Source organism: Bombina bombina, chromosome 3 (genome assembly GCF_027579735.1).
Source record: "Bombina bombina isolate aBomBom1 chromosome 3, aBomBom1.pri, whole genome shotgun sequence".
NCBI classification, from domain to species: Eukaryota; Metazoa; Chordata; class Amphibia; order Anura; family Bombinatoridae; genus Bombina; species Bombina bombina.
The window spans coordinates 1,084,604,867-1,084,618,949 of NC_069501.1; the positions used below are offsets into that span (position 1 = coordinate 1,084,604,867).

A 14,083-nucleotide genomic window follows, 5' to 3' on the forward strand; every position below is an offset into this window, starting at 1 on the left:
AGAAAAATAGGTGTCAATTAGAAAGTTGCTTAAAATTGCATGCTCTATCTGAATCATGAACATTTGGGTTTAGTGTCCCTTTATTCAAGAGACATTTTAAAAACTTAAATTTGTTTCCTTTTCTGACATAATTAAGGTAAAAAATGTGCATTGCTCAGAAGAATATCTTATATTCAGGACTTACAGCTTTGCAGACTGGGAAAGGCTAGGGGCGGGTTGAAAAAAATCCCTAAGAGCCAGTGATCAATCAGTGCGCTGCCGTTTTGCAGTACTGCTCCATATTTGACTGTTTTCTTTAGTGCTTCACTTTGGAGCTATGTGTTAAGGAAAACTTACAGTGCAGCCAGAGCACGAGCTGTTTGAAGAGAACAGCCTGATGTTGAGCAATGCTGTAACATTCTTTCTGTAGACTGTTTGTTTTTTTTCTGATAACATCTCGGATCACAGCATGTGGTTTATGTATAATACTTTTTTTATTGATGTACAGTATAATTGTAGAGATGCTAGGTCACGGGGGGATTTTACCTTTACCATATGATGAAGCTAGGAATTTGAAGGATATATGTATCTATTTTATTTTTATATACAAATTTATTGCTTGTCATATTCATTTCTTTGACAGTTTTGAGTGTGATACTGTCTATACCTTTAAGATAACATGAAGGTTTTCAGTTTCTATCAATGAGAAAAATAACTTCCTGCCTGTAGGCCCTTTTCATTTCTTTAAATATTGCTACATGGTGTGTCTAAAAGAATATATATATGTGTGTGTGTTTTGTATAGCTAACTAAATACGTACACGCATATATAATTAATTATGTGTGTAAATGTGTCTATCTCTCTATATACAATACAAAAGAAGATTAACAGTTGTATAATAATATACTATAGTTGTAATTGTTTGAAATGTTAACTTTAAAATGAAATTACTGTTGTAATTATAATTATGGTTTCTTTACAGAACTGTCCGTGTCTGGATGAAAAGAGACAGTGGTCAGTTCTGGCCAAGTATATATCATGCAATGCCAGGTAAGATTTACAGATTTGTTTTTTTAGATATCAACTCTACTCATTTGTGATTCTCAGAGGTTGAAATATGTGCTTTATACACACAAACGTGTCTTGCGTGAGTTAATGCGTATGAGGCTGTGTGTGCTGGAGCATTTGCTACGCCTAAGGAAACTGCCAAAGATACAAAAAGGGTGAGAAATGTAATGAAGCTGCAGGTTGCAACTCTTGCGAGTTAAGAAGCAGCAATTGTAGGTTAATTTACCCCAACATCATTTGTCTAGGATGGTTGACAATCTTTGCTCTTGAGTGATTGGTTGCATGAGAACAATAAGTGGGGGTGCACAAGCCTTTGCTTGTGTAATGATAAATGAGGGAAGTGCATGTTACCCACTCGCCCTGAACACAGACGGACAGGTACCCTGCCTGGGGACATTGTCCTCCCACAGGTTACTAAATGAAGCTGTTGTTCTTTTACAACTGTTGTGCATCATCTATAAGAAGTTGGTTGGCATTTTTAACTTGGACAAAGTTCCAGCCTACCCTTGTATTGGTGCAGAACTTCTGTGAGTATGTGCGTGACTTGTGATTACTTTTTACTGTGTGACACCCCCAGATTCTTATACTTAAAGGGGCATTATACACTCATTTTTTCTTTACATAAATGGTTTGTAGATAATCTATTTATATAGCCCATAAAGTTTTTTTTTTTTTTTTTTTTTATGTATAGTTTTGCTTATTTTTAAGTAACATTGCTCTGATTTTCAGACTCCTAACCAAGCCCCAAAGTTTTATGTGAATACCGTCAGCTACCTTCTCCAGCTTGCTCCTGTTTGTGTAAAGGGTATTTTCATATGCAAAAGAAGGGGGGGCGGGGAGTGTCTTATTTCTCTTAAGTGTATTCAGTCCACCGGTCATCCATTACTTATGGGATATATTCCCTTCCCAACAGGAAGTTGCAAGAGGATCACCCAAGCAGAGCTGCTATATAGCTCCTCCCCTCACATGTCATATCTAGTCATTCTCTTGCAACTCAACTAGATAGGACGTTGTGAGAGGTCTGTGGTGTTTTTTATACTTAGTTTATTTCTTCAATCAAAAGTTTGTTATTTTAAATGGCACCGGAGCGTGCTGTTTGTTCTCAGGCAGTATTTGGAAGAAGAATCTGCATGCGTTTTCTATGATCTTAGCAGAAGTAACTAAGATCTACTGGCTGTTCTCGCATATTCTGAGCAGTGGGGTAACTTTCAGAAAGGGAATAGCGTGTGGGGAATCCTGCAAACAAGGTATGTGCAGTAAATTATTTTTCTAAGGAATGGAATTGACTAAGAAAATACTGCTGATACCGATGTAATATAAGTACAGCCTTAAATGCAGTAGCGACTGGTATCAGGCTGATGAATGCATGTACAATAAGTAATTTTCTAAGGAATGGAATTGACTAAGAAAATACTGTTAATACTGAGGTAATGTATGAGCCTTAACTGCAGTAGAAGTGACTGGTAGCAGGCTTATTAATAACACTACCTAACTTTTAAAGTGCACGTTTAAAACGTTTACTGGCATGTTATTCGTTTTTTTGTGAGGTACTTTGGTGATAAATCTTTTGGGACATGATTTTCCACATGGCTGTCGTTTATTTCTATATAGAAACGATTAACTGAGGTTTCCCACTGCTGTAATATGAGTGGGAGGGGCCTATTTTAGCGCTTTTTTGCGCAGTAAAAATTCAGTTACAGTCTTCCTGCTTCTTCCTCCTTGATCCAGGACGTCTCTAGAGAGCTCAGGGGTCTTCAAAATTCATTTTGAGGGAGGTAATCAGTCACAGCAGACCTGTGACAGTGTGTTTGACTGTGATAAAAACGTTAATTGTTAAATTGATTATCCGTTTTTGGGTATTAAGGGGTTAATCATCCATTTGCTAGTGGGTGCAATGCTTTGCTAACTTAATACATTTACTGTGAAAATTTGGTTGCTATAACTGATTTGGTTCATCGTTATTTAAACTGTGACGATTTTTTGTGCTTCTTAAAGGCGCAGTAGTGTTTTTTTATATTGCTTGTAAACTTATTTGAAAGGATTTTCCAAGCTTGCTAGTCTTATTGCTAGTCTGTTTAAACATGTCTGACACAGATGAATCTGTTTGTTCACTATGTTTGAAGGCCACTGTGGAGCCCCACAGAAATATGTGTACTAAATGTATTGATGTCACTTTGAATAAAAGTCAAATTTTATCTGTAAAGAAATTATCACCAGACAACGAGGGGGAAGTTATGCCGACTAACTCTCTTCACGTGTCAGTACCTTCGCCTCCCGCTCAGGAGGCGCGTGATATTGTGGCGCCAAGTACATCAGAGAGGCCCATACAAATCACTTTACAAGACATGGCTGCTGTTATGACAGAGGTATTATCTAAATTGCCTGAATTAAGAGGCAAGCGCGATAGCTCTGGGTTAAGGACAGAGCGCGCTGATGATGTGAGAGCCATGTCCGGTACTGCATCACAATTTGCAGAACATGAGGACGGAGAGCTTCATTCTGTGGGTGACGGATCTGATCCAGGGAGACCGGATTCAGAGATTTCTAATTTTAAATTTAAGCTTGAGAACCTCCGTGTATTGCTAGGGGAGGTATTAGCGGCTCTGAATGATTGTAACACGGTTGCAATTCCAGAGAAAATATGTAGGTTGGATAGATACTTTGCGGTACCGGTGTGTACTGACGTTTTTCCTATACCTAAAAGGCTTACAGAAATTATTAGCAAGGAGTGGGATAGACCCGGTGTGCCCTTTTCCCCTCCTCCGATATTTAGAAAAATGTTTCCAATAGACGCCACCACATGAGACTTATGGCAGACGGTCCCTAAGGTGGAGGGAGCAGTTTCTACTTTAGCTAAACGTACCACTATCCCGGTGGAGGATAGTTGTGCTTTTTCGGATCCAATGGATAAAAAATTAGAAGGTTACCTTAAGAAAATGTTTGTTCAACAAGGTTTTATCTTACAGCCCCTTGCATGCATTGCGCCCGTCACTGCTGCTGCGGCATTCTGGTTTGAGTCTCTGGAAGAGGCCATTCGCACAGCTCCATTGGATGAGATTATGGCCAAGCTTAAAGCACTTAAGCTAGCTAATGCATTTGTTTCTGATGCCGTTGTACATTTAACCAAACTAACGGCTAAGAACTCCGGATTCGCCATCCAGGCGCGCAGAGCGCTATGGCTTAAATCCTGGTCAGCTGACGTGACTTCTAAATCTAAATTGCTTAATATTCCTTTCAAAGGGCAGACCTTATTCGGGCCCGGCTTGAAAGAAATTATTGCTGACATTACTGGAGGTAAGGGTCATACTCTTCCTCAGGACAGGGCCAAATCAAAAGCCAAACAGTCTAATTTTCGTACCTTTCGTAACTTCAAGGCAGGAGCAGCATCAACTTCCTCCGCTCCAAAACAGGAAGGACCTGTTGCTCGTTACAGACAGGGCTGGAAAGCTAACCAGCCCTGGAACAAGGGCAAGCAGGCCAGAAAGCCTACTTCTGCCCCTAAGACAGCATGAAGTGAGGGCCCCCGATCCGGAAACGGATCTAGTGGGGGGCAGACTATCTCTCTTCGCCCAGGCTTGGGCAAGAGATGTCCAGTATCCCTGGGCGTTGGAGATCATATCTCAGGGATATCTTCTGGACTTCAAAGCTTCTCCTCCACAAGGGAGATTTCATCTTTCAAGGTTATCAGCAAACCAAATAAAGAAAGAGGCATTTCTACGCTGTGTGCAAGACCTCTTAGAAATGGGGGTGATCCACCCAGTTCCGCGGACGGAACAAGGGCAAGGGTTTTACTCAAATCTGTTTGTGGTTCCCAAGAAAGAGGGAACCTTCAGACCAATCTTGGACCTAAAAATCTTAAACAAATTCCATCAGTTCCATCATTCAAAATGGAAACTATTCGAACCATCCTACCCATGACCCAAGAGGGTCAATACATGACCACAGTAGATTTAAAGGATGCCTACCTTCCTATACCGATTCACAAAGATCATTATCGGTACCTAAGATTTGCCTTTCTAAACAGGCATTACCAGTTTGTAGCTCTTCCCTTCGGGTTAGCTACGGCCCCGAGAATTTTTACAAAGGTTCTGGGCTCACTCCTAGCGGTGCTAAGGCCGCGAGGCATAGCGGTGGCGCCGTACCTAGACGACATTCTGATACAAGCGTCAAGTTTTCAAACTGCCAAGTCTCATACAGAGATAGTTCTGGCATTTCTGAGGTCGCATGGGTGGAAGGTGAACGTGGAAAAGAGTTCTCTATCACCACTCACAGGAGTCTCCTTCCTAGGGACTCTGATAGATTCTGTAGAAATGAAAATTTACCTGACGGAGGCCAGGTTATCAAAACTTTTAAATGCTTGCCGTGTCCTTCATTCCATTCCACGCCCGTCAGTAGCTCAGTGCATGGAAGTAATCGGCTTAATGGTAGCGGCAATGGACATAGTACCATTTGCGCGCCTGCATCTCAGATCCCTGCAATTATGCATGCTAAGTCAGTGGAATGGGGATTACTCAGATTTGTCCCCTCTACTAAATCTGGATCAAGAGACCAGAGATTCTCTTCTCTGGTGGCTTTCTCGGGTCCACCTGTCCAAGGGGATGACCTATCGCAGGCCAGATTGGACAATTTTAACAACAGATTCCAGCCTTCTAGGTTGGGGCGCAGTCTGGAACTCCCTGAAGGCTCAGGGATTATGGACTCAGGAGGAGAAACTCCTCCCAATAAATATTCTGGAGTTGAGAGCAATATTCAATGCTCTTCTAGCTTGGCCTCAGTTAGCAACACTGAGGTTCATCAGATTTCAGTCGGACAACATCACGACTGTGGCTTACATCAACCATCAAGGGGGAACCAGGAGTTCCCTAGCGATGTTGGAAGTCTCAAAGATAATTCGCTGGGCAGAGTCTCACTCTTGCCACCTGTCAGCGATCTACATCCCAGGCGTGGAGAACTGGGAGGCGGATTTCTCCTGTTAAGTGTAGTCAGTCCACGGGTCATCATTACTTATGGGATATTAACTCCTCCCCAACAGGAAGTGCAAGAGGATCACCCAAGCAGAGCTGCTATATAGCTCCTCCCCTCTACGTCACACCCAGTCATTCTCTTGCACCCAACTAATAGATAGGATGTGTGAGAGGACTGTGGTGATTAAACTTAGTTTTTTATATCTTCAATCAAAAGTTTGTTATTTTAAACGGCACCGGAGTGTGTTGTTTCCTTCTCAGGCAGAATTTGAAGAAGAATCTACCTGAGTTTTTGTATATGATCTTAGCGGACGTAACTAAGATCCGTTTCTACTTTAGCTAAACGTACCACTATCCCGGTGGAGGATAGCTGTGCCTTTTCAGATCCAATGGATAAAAAGTTAGAGGGTTACCTTAAGAAGATGTTTGTTCAACAAGGTTTTATATTACAACCCCTTGCATGCATTGCGCCTGTCACGGCTGCGGCAGCATTTTGGTTTGAGTCTCTGGAAGAGACCCTTGACTCAGCGACATTAGATGAGATTTCACACAAGCTTAAAACCCTTAAGCTAGCTAATTCATTTATTTCTGATGCCGTAGTACATTTAACTAAACTTACGGCTAAGAATTCCGGATTCGCCATTCAGGCACGCAGAGCGCTGTGGCTAAAATCCTGGTCAGCTGATGTAACTTCTAAATCGAAATTACTTAACATACCTTTCAAGGGGCAGACTTTATTCGGGCCCGGTTTGAAGGAAATTATCGCTGATATTACGGGAGGTAAAGGCCATGCCCTGCCTCAAGACAGAGCCAAACCCAGGGCTAGACAGTCTAATTTCCATGCCTTTCGTAACTTCAAGGCAGGAGCAGCTTCAACTTCCTCTGCTCCAAAACAGGAAGGAGCTGTTGCTCGCTACAGACAGGGCTGGAAACCTAACCAGGCCTGGAACAAGGGCAAGCAGGCCAGAAAACCTGCTGCTGCCCCTAAGACAGCATGAAGTGAGGGCCCCCGATCCGGAAACGGATCTAGTGGGGGGCAGACTCTCTCTTTTCGCCCAGGCTTGGGCAAGAGATGTCCAGGATCCCTGGGCGTTGGAGATCATATCTCAGGGATATCTTCTGGACTTCAAAGCTTCTCCTCCACAAGGGAGATTTCACCTTTCAAGGTTGTCAACAAACCAGATAAAGAAAGAGGCGTTTCTACGCTGTGTACAAGACCTTTTACTAATGGGAGTGATCCACCCAGTTCCGCGGTCGGAACACGGACAAGGGTTTTACTCAAATCTGTTTGTGGTTCCCAAAAAAGAGGGAACCTTCAGACCAATATTAGATTTAAAGATCCTAAACAAATTCTTAAGAGTTCCATCATTCAAGATGGAAACTATTCGGACAATCTTACCCATGATCCAAAGAGGTCAGTACATGACCACAGTGGATTTAAAGGATGCTTACCTTCACATACCGATTCACAGAGAGCATTACCGGTATCTAAGGTTTGCCTTCCTAGACAGGCATTACCAGTTTGTAGCTCTTCCCTTCGGGTTGGCTACGGCTCCAAGAATCTTTACAAAGGTTCTGGGCTCTCTTCTGGCGGTACTAAGACCGCGAGGAATTTCGGTAGCTCCGTACCTAGACGACATTCTGATACAAGCGTCAAGCTTTCAAACTGCCAAGTCTCATACAGAGTTAGTACTGGCATTTCTAAGGTCGCATGGGTGGAAAGTAAACGAGGAGAAGAGTTCTCTCTTACCACTCACAAGAGTTCCCTTCTTGGGGACTCTTATAGATTCTGTAGAAATGAAAATTTACCTGACAGAGGACAGGTTAACAAAGCTTCTAAATGCTTGCCGTGCCCTTCATTCCATTCAACACCCGTCAGTGGCTCAATGCATGGAGGTAATCGGCTTAATGGTAGCGGCAATGGACATAGTTCCTTTTGCACGCCTGCACCTCAGACCGCTGCAATTGTGCATGCTAAGTCAGTGGAATGGGGATTACTCAGATTTGTCCCCTACGCTGAATCTGGATCAAGAGACCAGAGATTCTCTTCTATGGTGGCTTTCTCGGCCACATCTGTCCAGAGGGATGCCTTTCAGCAGGCCAGACTGGACAATTGTAACTACAGACGCCAGCCTACTAGGTTGGGGCGCTGTCTGGAATTCCCTGAAGGCTCAGGGATCATGGACTCAAGAGGAGAGTCTCCTTCCAATAAACATTCTGGAATTGAGAGCAGTTCTCAATGCCCTTCTGGCTTGGCCTCAGTTAGCAACTCTGAGGTTCATCAGGTTTCAGTCGGACAACATCACGACTGTGGCTTACATCAACCATCAGGGGGGGACAAGAAGTTCCTTAGCGATGATGGAAGTATCAAAGATAATTCGCTGGGCAGAGTCTCACTCTTGCCACCTGTCAGCGATCCACATCCCAGGAGTGGAGAACTGGGAGGCGGATTTCCTAAGTCGCCAGACTTTTCCTCCGGGGGAGTGGGAACTTCATCCGGAGGTCTTTGCCCAAATACTTCGACGTTGGGGCAAACCAGATATGGATCTTATGGCGTCTCGCCGGAACGCCAAGCTTCCTCGTTACGGGTCCAGGTCCAGGGACCCGGGAGCGGTCCTGATAGATGCCTTGACAGCGCCTTGGACCTTCAGGATGGCTTATGTGTTTCCACCCTTCCCGATGCTTCCTCGTTTGATTGCCAGGATCAAACAGGAGAAAGCATCAGTGATTCTAATAGCGCCTGCGTGGCCACGCAGGACCTGGTATGCAGATCTAGTGGACATGTCATCCTGTCCACCTTGGTCTCTGCCTCTGAGACAGGACCTTCTAATTCAGGGTCCTTTCAAACATCAAAATCTAATTTCTCTGAAGCTGACTGCATGGAAATTGAACGCTTAATTTTATCAAAGCGTGGATTTTCGGAGCCAGTAATTGATACCTTAATACAGGGTAGGAAACCTGTTACCAGGAAGATTTACCATAAGATATGGCGTAAATACTTACACTGGTGCGAATCCAAGGGTTACTCATGGAGTAAGGTTAGGATTCCTAGGATATTGTCTTTTCTACAAGAAGGTTTAGAAAAGGGTTTATCTGCAAGTTCTTTAAAGGGACAGATCTCAGCTCTGTCCATCCTTCTACACAAACGTCTGTCAGAAGTTCCAGACGTTCAGGCTTTTTGTCAGGCTTTGGCTAGAATTAAGCCTGTGTTTAAGACTGTAGCTCCACCGTGGAGCTTAAACTTAGTTCTTAACGTTTTACAGGGTGTTCCGTTTGAACCCCTTCATTCCATTGATATCAAGCTGTTATCTTGGAAAGTTCTGTTTTTAATGGCTATTTCCTCGGCTCGTAGAGTCTCTGAGTTATCAGCCTTACATTGTGATTCTCCGTATCTGCTTTTTCATTCAGATAAGGTAGTTCTGCGTACTAAACCTGGGTTCTTACCTAAGGTAGTCACTAACAAGAATATCAATCAAGAGATTGTTGTTCCATCATTGTGTCCTAACCCTTCTTCAAAGAAGGAACGACTTCTGCACAATCTAGATGTAGTCCGTGCCCTGAAATTTTATTTACAGGCAACTAAAGATTTTCGCCAAACTTCTTCCCTGTTTGTTGTTTATTCTGGACAGAGGAGAGGTCAAAAAGCATCTACTACCTCTCTATCCTTTTGGCTTCGTAGTATAATACGCTTAGCCTATGAGACTGCTGGACAGCAACCTCCTGAAAGGATTACAGCTCATTCTACTAGAGCTGTGGCTTCCACTTGGGCCTTTAAGAACGAGGCCTCTGTTGAACAGATTTGCAAGGCTGCAACTTGGTCTTCTCTTCATACTTTTTCCAAATTTTACAAATTTGACACTTTTGCTTCTTCGGAGGCTGTTTTTGGGAGAAAGGTTCTTCAGGCAGTGGTTCCTTCCGTATAGAGATCCTGCCTGTCCCTCCCGTCATCCGTGTACTTAGCTTTGGTATTGGTATCCCATAAGTAATGATGACCCGTGGACTACTACACTTAACAGGAGAAAACATAATTTATGCTTACCTGATAAATTCCTTTCTCCTGTAGTGTAGTCAGTCCACGGCCCGCCCTGTTTTTTAAGGCAGGTCTAAATTTTTAAATTATACTCCAGTCACCACTGCACCCTATAGTTTCTCCTTTCTCGTTTGGTTCTCGGTCGAATGACTGGGTGTGACGTAGAGGGGAGGAGCTATATAGCAGCTCTGCTTGGGTGATCCTCTTGCACTTCCTGTTGGGGAGGAGTTAATATCCCATAAGTAATGATGACCCGTGGACTGACTACACTACAGGAGAAAGGAATTTATCAGGTAAGCATAAATTATGTTTTTCTAAGTCGCCAGACTTTTCATCCAGGGGAGTGGGAACTTCATCCGGAGGTCTTCGCTCAACTGATTCATCGTTGGGGCAAACCAGATCTGGATCTCATGGCGTCTCGCCAGAACGCCAAGCTTCCTTGTTACGGATCCAGGTCCAGGGACCCGGGAGCGGCGTTGATAGATGCTCTGACAGCCCCTTGGGTCTTCAACATGGCTTATGTGTTTCCACCATTTCCGATGCTACCTCGACTGATTGCCAAGATCAAACAGGAGAGAGCATCAGTGATTCTAATAGCGCCTGCGTGGCCACGCAGGACCTGGTATGCAGACCTAGTGGACATGTCGTCCTGTCCACCATGGTCTCTACCTCTGAGGCAGGACCTTCTAATACAAGGTCCTTTCAAACATCCAAATCTAATTTCGCTGAGGCTGACTGCATGGAGATTGAACGCTTGATCCTATCAAAGCGTGGCTTCTCGGAGTCGGTTATTGATACCTTAATACAGGCACGGAAGCCTGTTACCAGAAAAATTTACCATAAGATATGGCGTAAATATTTATATTGGTGCGAATCCAAGGGTTACTCATGGAGTAAGGTTAGGATTCCTAGGATATTGTCCTTTCTACAAGAGGGTTTAGAAAAGGGCTTATCTGCTAGTTCGTTAAAGGGACAGATTTCTGCTCTGTCTATTCTCTTACACAAACGTCTGGCAGAAGTTCCAGACGTCCAGGCTTTTTGTCAGGCTTTGGCTAGGATTAAGCCTGTGTTTAAGACTGTTGCTCCTCCATGGAGCTTAAACTTGGTTCTTAAAGTTCTTCAAGGGGTTCCGTTTGAACCCCTTCATTCCATTGATATTAAGCTTTTATCTTGGAAAGTTCTGTTTTTGATGGCTATTTCCTCGGCTCGAAGAGTCTCTGAGTTATCGGCCTTACATTGTGTTTCTCCTTATCTGATTTTCCATTCAGACAAGGTAGTTCTGCGTACTAAACCTGGGTTTTACCTAAGGTAGTTTCTAACGGGAATATCAATCAGGAGATTGTTGTTCCATCTTTATGTCCTAATCCTTCTTCAAAGAAGGAACGACTTTTACATAATCTGGACGTAGTCCGTGCCCTGAAGTTCTATTTACAGGCAACTAAAGATTGTCGTCAAACTTCTTCCCTGTTTGTCGTGTACTCTGGTCAGAGGAGAGGTCAAAAAGCTTCGGCAACCTCTCTATCCTTCTGGCTTCGTAGCATAATACGTTTAGCCTATGAGACTGCTGGACAGCAGCCCCCTGAAAGAATTACAGCTCATTCCACTAGAGCTGTGGCTTCCACCTGGGCCTTTAAGAATGAGGCCTCTGTTGAACAGATTTGCAAGGCTGCAACTTGGTCTTCGCTTCACACTTTTTCAAAATTTTACAAATTTGACACTTTTGCTTCTTCGGAGGCTGTTTTTGGGAGAAAGGTTCTACAGGCAGTGGTTCCTTCCGTTTAAGTTCCTGCCTTGTCCCTCCCATCATCCGTGTACTTTGGCTTTGGTATTGGTATCCCATAAGTAATGGATGACCCGTGGACTGAATACACTTAACAAGAGAAAACATAATTTATGCTTACCTGATAAATTTATTTCTCTTGTAGTGTATTCAGTCCACGGCCCGCCCTGTGTTTTTAAGGCAGATCTAAATTTTAATTAAAACTCCAGTCACCACTGCACCCTATGGTTTCTCCTTTCTTGTCTTGTTTCGGTCGAATGACTGGATATGACATGTGAGGGGAGGAGCTATATAGCAGCTCTGCTTGGGTGATCCTCTTGCAACTTCCTGTTGGGAAGGGAATATATCCCATAAGTAATGGATGACCCGTGGACTGAATACACTACAAGAGAAATAAATTTATCAGGTAAGCATAAATTATGTTTTTCCACTTGCAGTGGGCTTTCCAACTACCTTTTCAACAGAGCTAAACTTAGAACTTCTAAGTAAGTTTTTATGTTGAAATAGTTTTTATTGAATAATTACATTATTGGTAAAACGAAAACATAAGCAATCTCATATACAAGTTAGTACAGGCTGTCTCTGAATGAACGTCCTGGCTTAGGACCATAAATTATTGACACAAAACAATATCCCTGTGGCCCTGACATTGTGCATCATTATACCTTCATAGCATCTAAGCCGCCTGGTACTTAAAATCATATCATATATTAATTGTTCTTAACTCCCCTTCCCCAACTCCCATCCCTCCCCCCCCCTCCATGAGGTGCCATTTCTACCTAAATAAATGTTGCTGAGCTACGTAGTGTGCTTAGACTTATAGATATCTTCAATTTCTTCTTTTCTAGGGGTATACCCCTAGTACCCTTGCAATACTATTTGTGAGTTACTAGGCATAGGTAGATTCAGCCTGACCTTTCTCTTTACCACCTGTCCCCCTTCCTTATTAATGTTCCGATCTCAAGACCCAATAGAACCAGGTCTTCTGAAACTGTTCCGGTTGTCCCTGCGCCCAAGCAGCTAATTCTGACAAGGAGTACGTATCCTTAATCTTTCCTATAACTTCCTGCCATGATGGCACCCCCACTTTCCAATGTCGAGCTATACATATTCTCAGGCAAGTGCAGAGAATTCTGATAAATTTAATTGTCGAATTAAAAGGTCTTACCTTCTCATGGAGTAAGGCTTGTGATATTGTGAGGGTCACCCTTTCCTCTAACAGTCTGCTTATCAGTTCTAATAAATTCTTCCATAGTAGTTGAACCCCATAACAGTCCCACCACATGTGTACATACCTCTCTCCTGACATCCCCTGTAACAGTGTCCATTGTGCGTAGTGATAAAGTGAGCTGTCCGTTCAGGTGTCGGGTACCATCTAAATATCACCTTGATACAGTTTTCTCTCATGTCAGCGCTTACCAGTCCCTTATAAGAGTTCAACACCATTTCGTTCCAGTCTCCCATCTCCCACCTTTCCGCTGTATCCTTCTCACACTTCTCTGTCAAAACTAACTTAGAGTCATGTTTAGCTTTCTGAATTAAAGTATATAACCTGGAAATCAGCTTTTTCCCTCTAGTAGGTGCTAGTATCATTCTTTCTAACTCAGTGGTTCGACTCGTCTGATTGTGTGATATATATGTTGTGATTGCTGAGCTAGCCTGCACTAAGTAAGTTTTTAAACAGTTTTATACTGGATTTTTATATCGGTATCTGTACATCTTATTCTTTATAGTAGTGTCTAATACATTCAGTTATATGAAAATGAGTGTATACTGTCCCTTTAACAGATAGTAGTGGTTGGCTGACACTTTGTATGATGTTTTAACTAAATAAATTGAGCAGAGATATAAAAAAGGTTATGAGAAGCAGGGAAATTAACAAAATAATCAATTAGCCTAAATGAGATAAGGGAGATCAGTTCAAGAGGAATGTGATTACATAATAGCATAATGTGCAAGTTATAAAATGGGGCAGGTGATAAGGGAACAGTGAATAGAGAACTGTGGTAGAATAAGAACAAGGTAAGAGAGACAATGGGAATGTGATGGGAAGAGAAGAGGGATTTACAGGTAAAATGAACAGGGGAGAGAGTGTTGACCTTAAAGGGATGCAAAGGTCAAATTTAAATGTGCATTTCAGCTTTAACCAGAAGCAATTTTGCAATATACTTAAATTATCAAAAATGCTTCTAGTAAAAGTTATTGTTTTTTCCTCTGCACCATACGTACATATGCCACGTGTGACTAGAGGATCAGAATTCA

At 42.8% G+C, this 14,083-nt stretch overlaps 1 protein-coding gene across 1 annotated transcript in view; it reads left to right on the forward strand.

The window, feature by feature from the left end:
• Positions 1–14,083, forward strand: part of WDFY2 (WD repeat and FYVE domain containing 2) — a 336,435-nt gene that overhangs the window by 93,790 nt on the left and 228,562 nt on the right. The window contains exon 2 of the mRNA XM_053708379.1: positions 962–1,029. Within this exon, the coding sequence (XP_053564354.1) occupies positions 962–1,029 (68 nt within the window). The remainder of the gene's footprint in view (positions 1–961; positions 1,030–14,083) is intronic.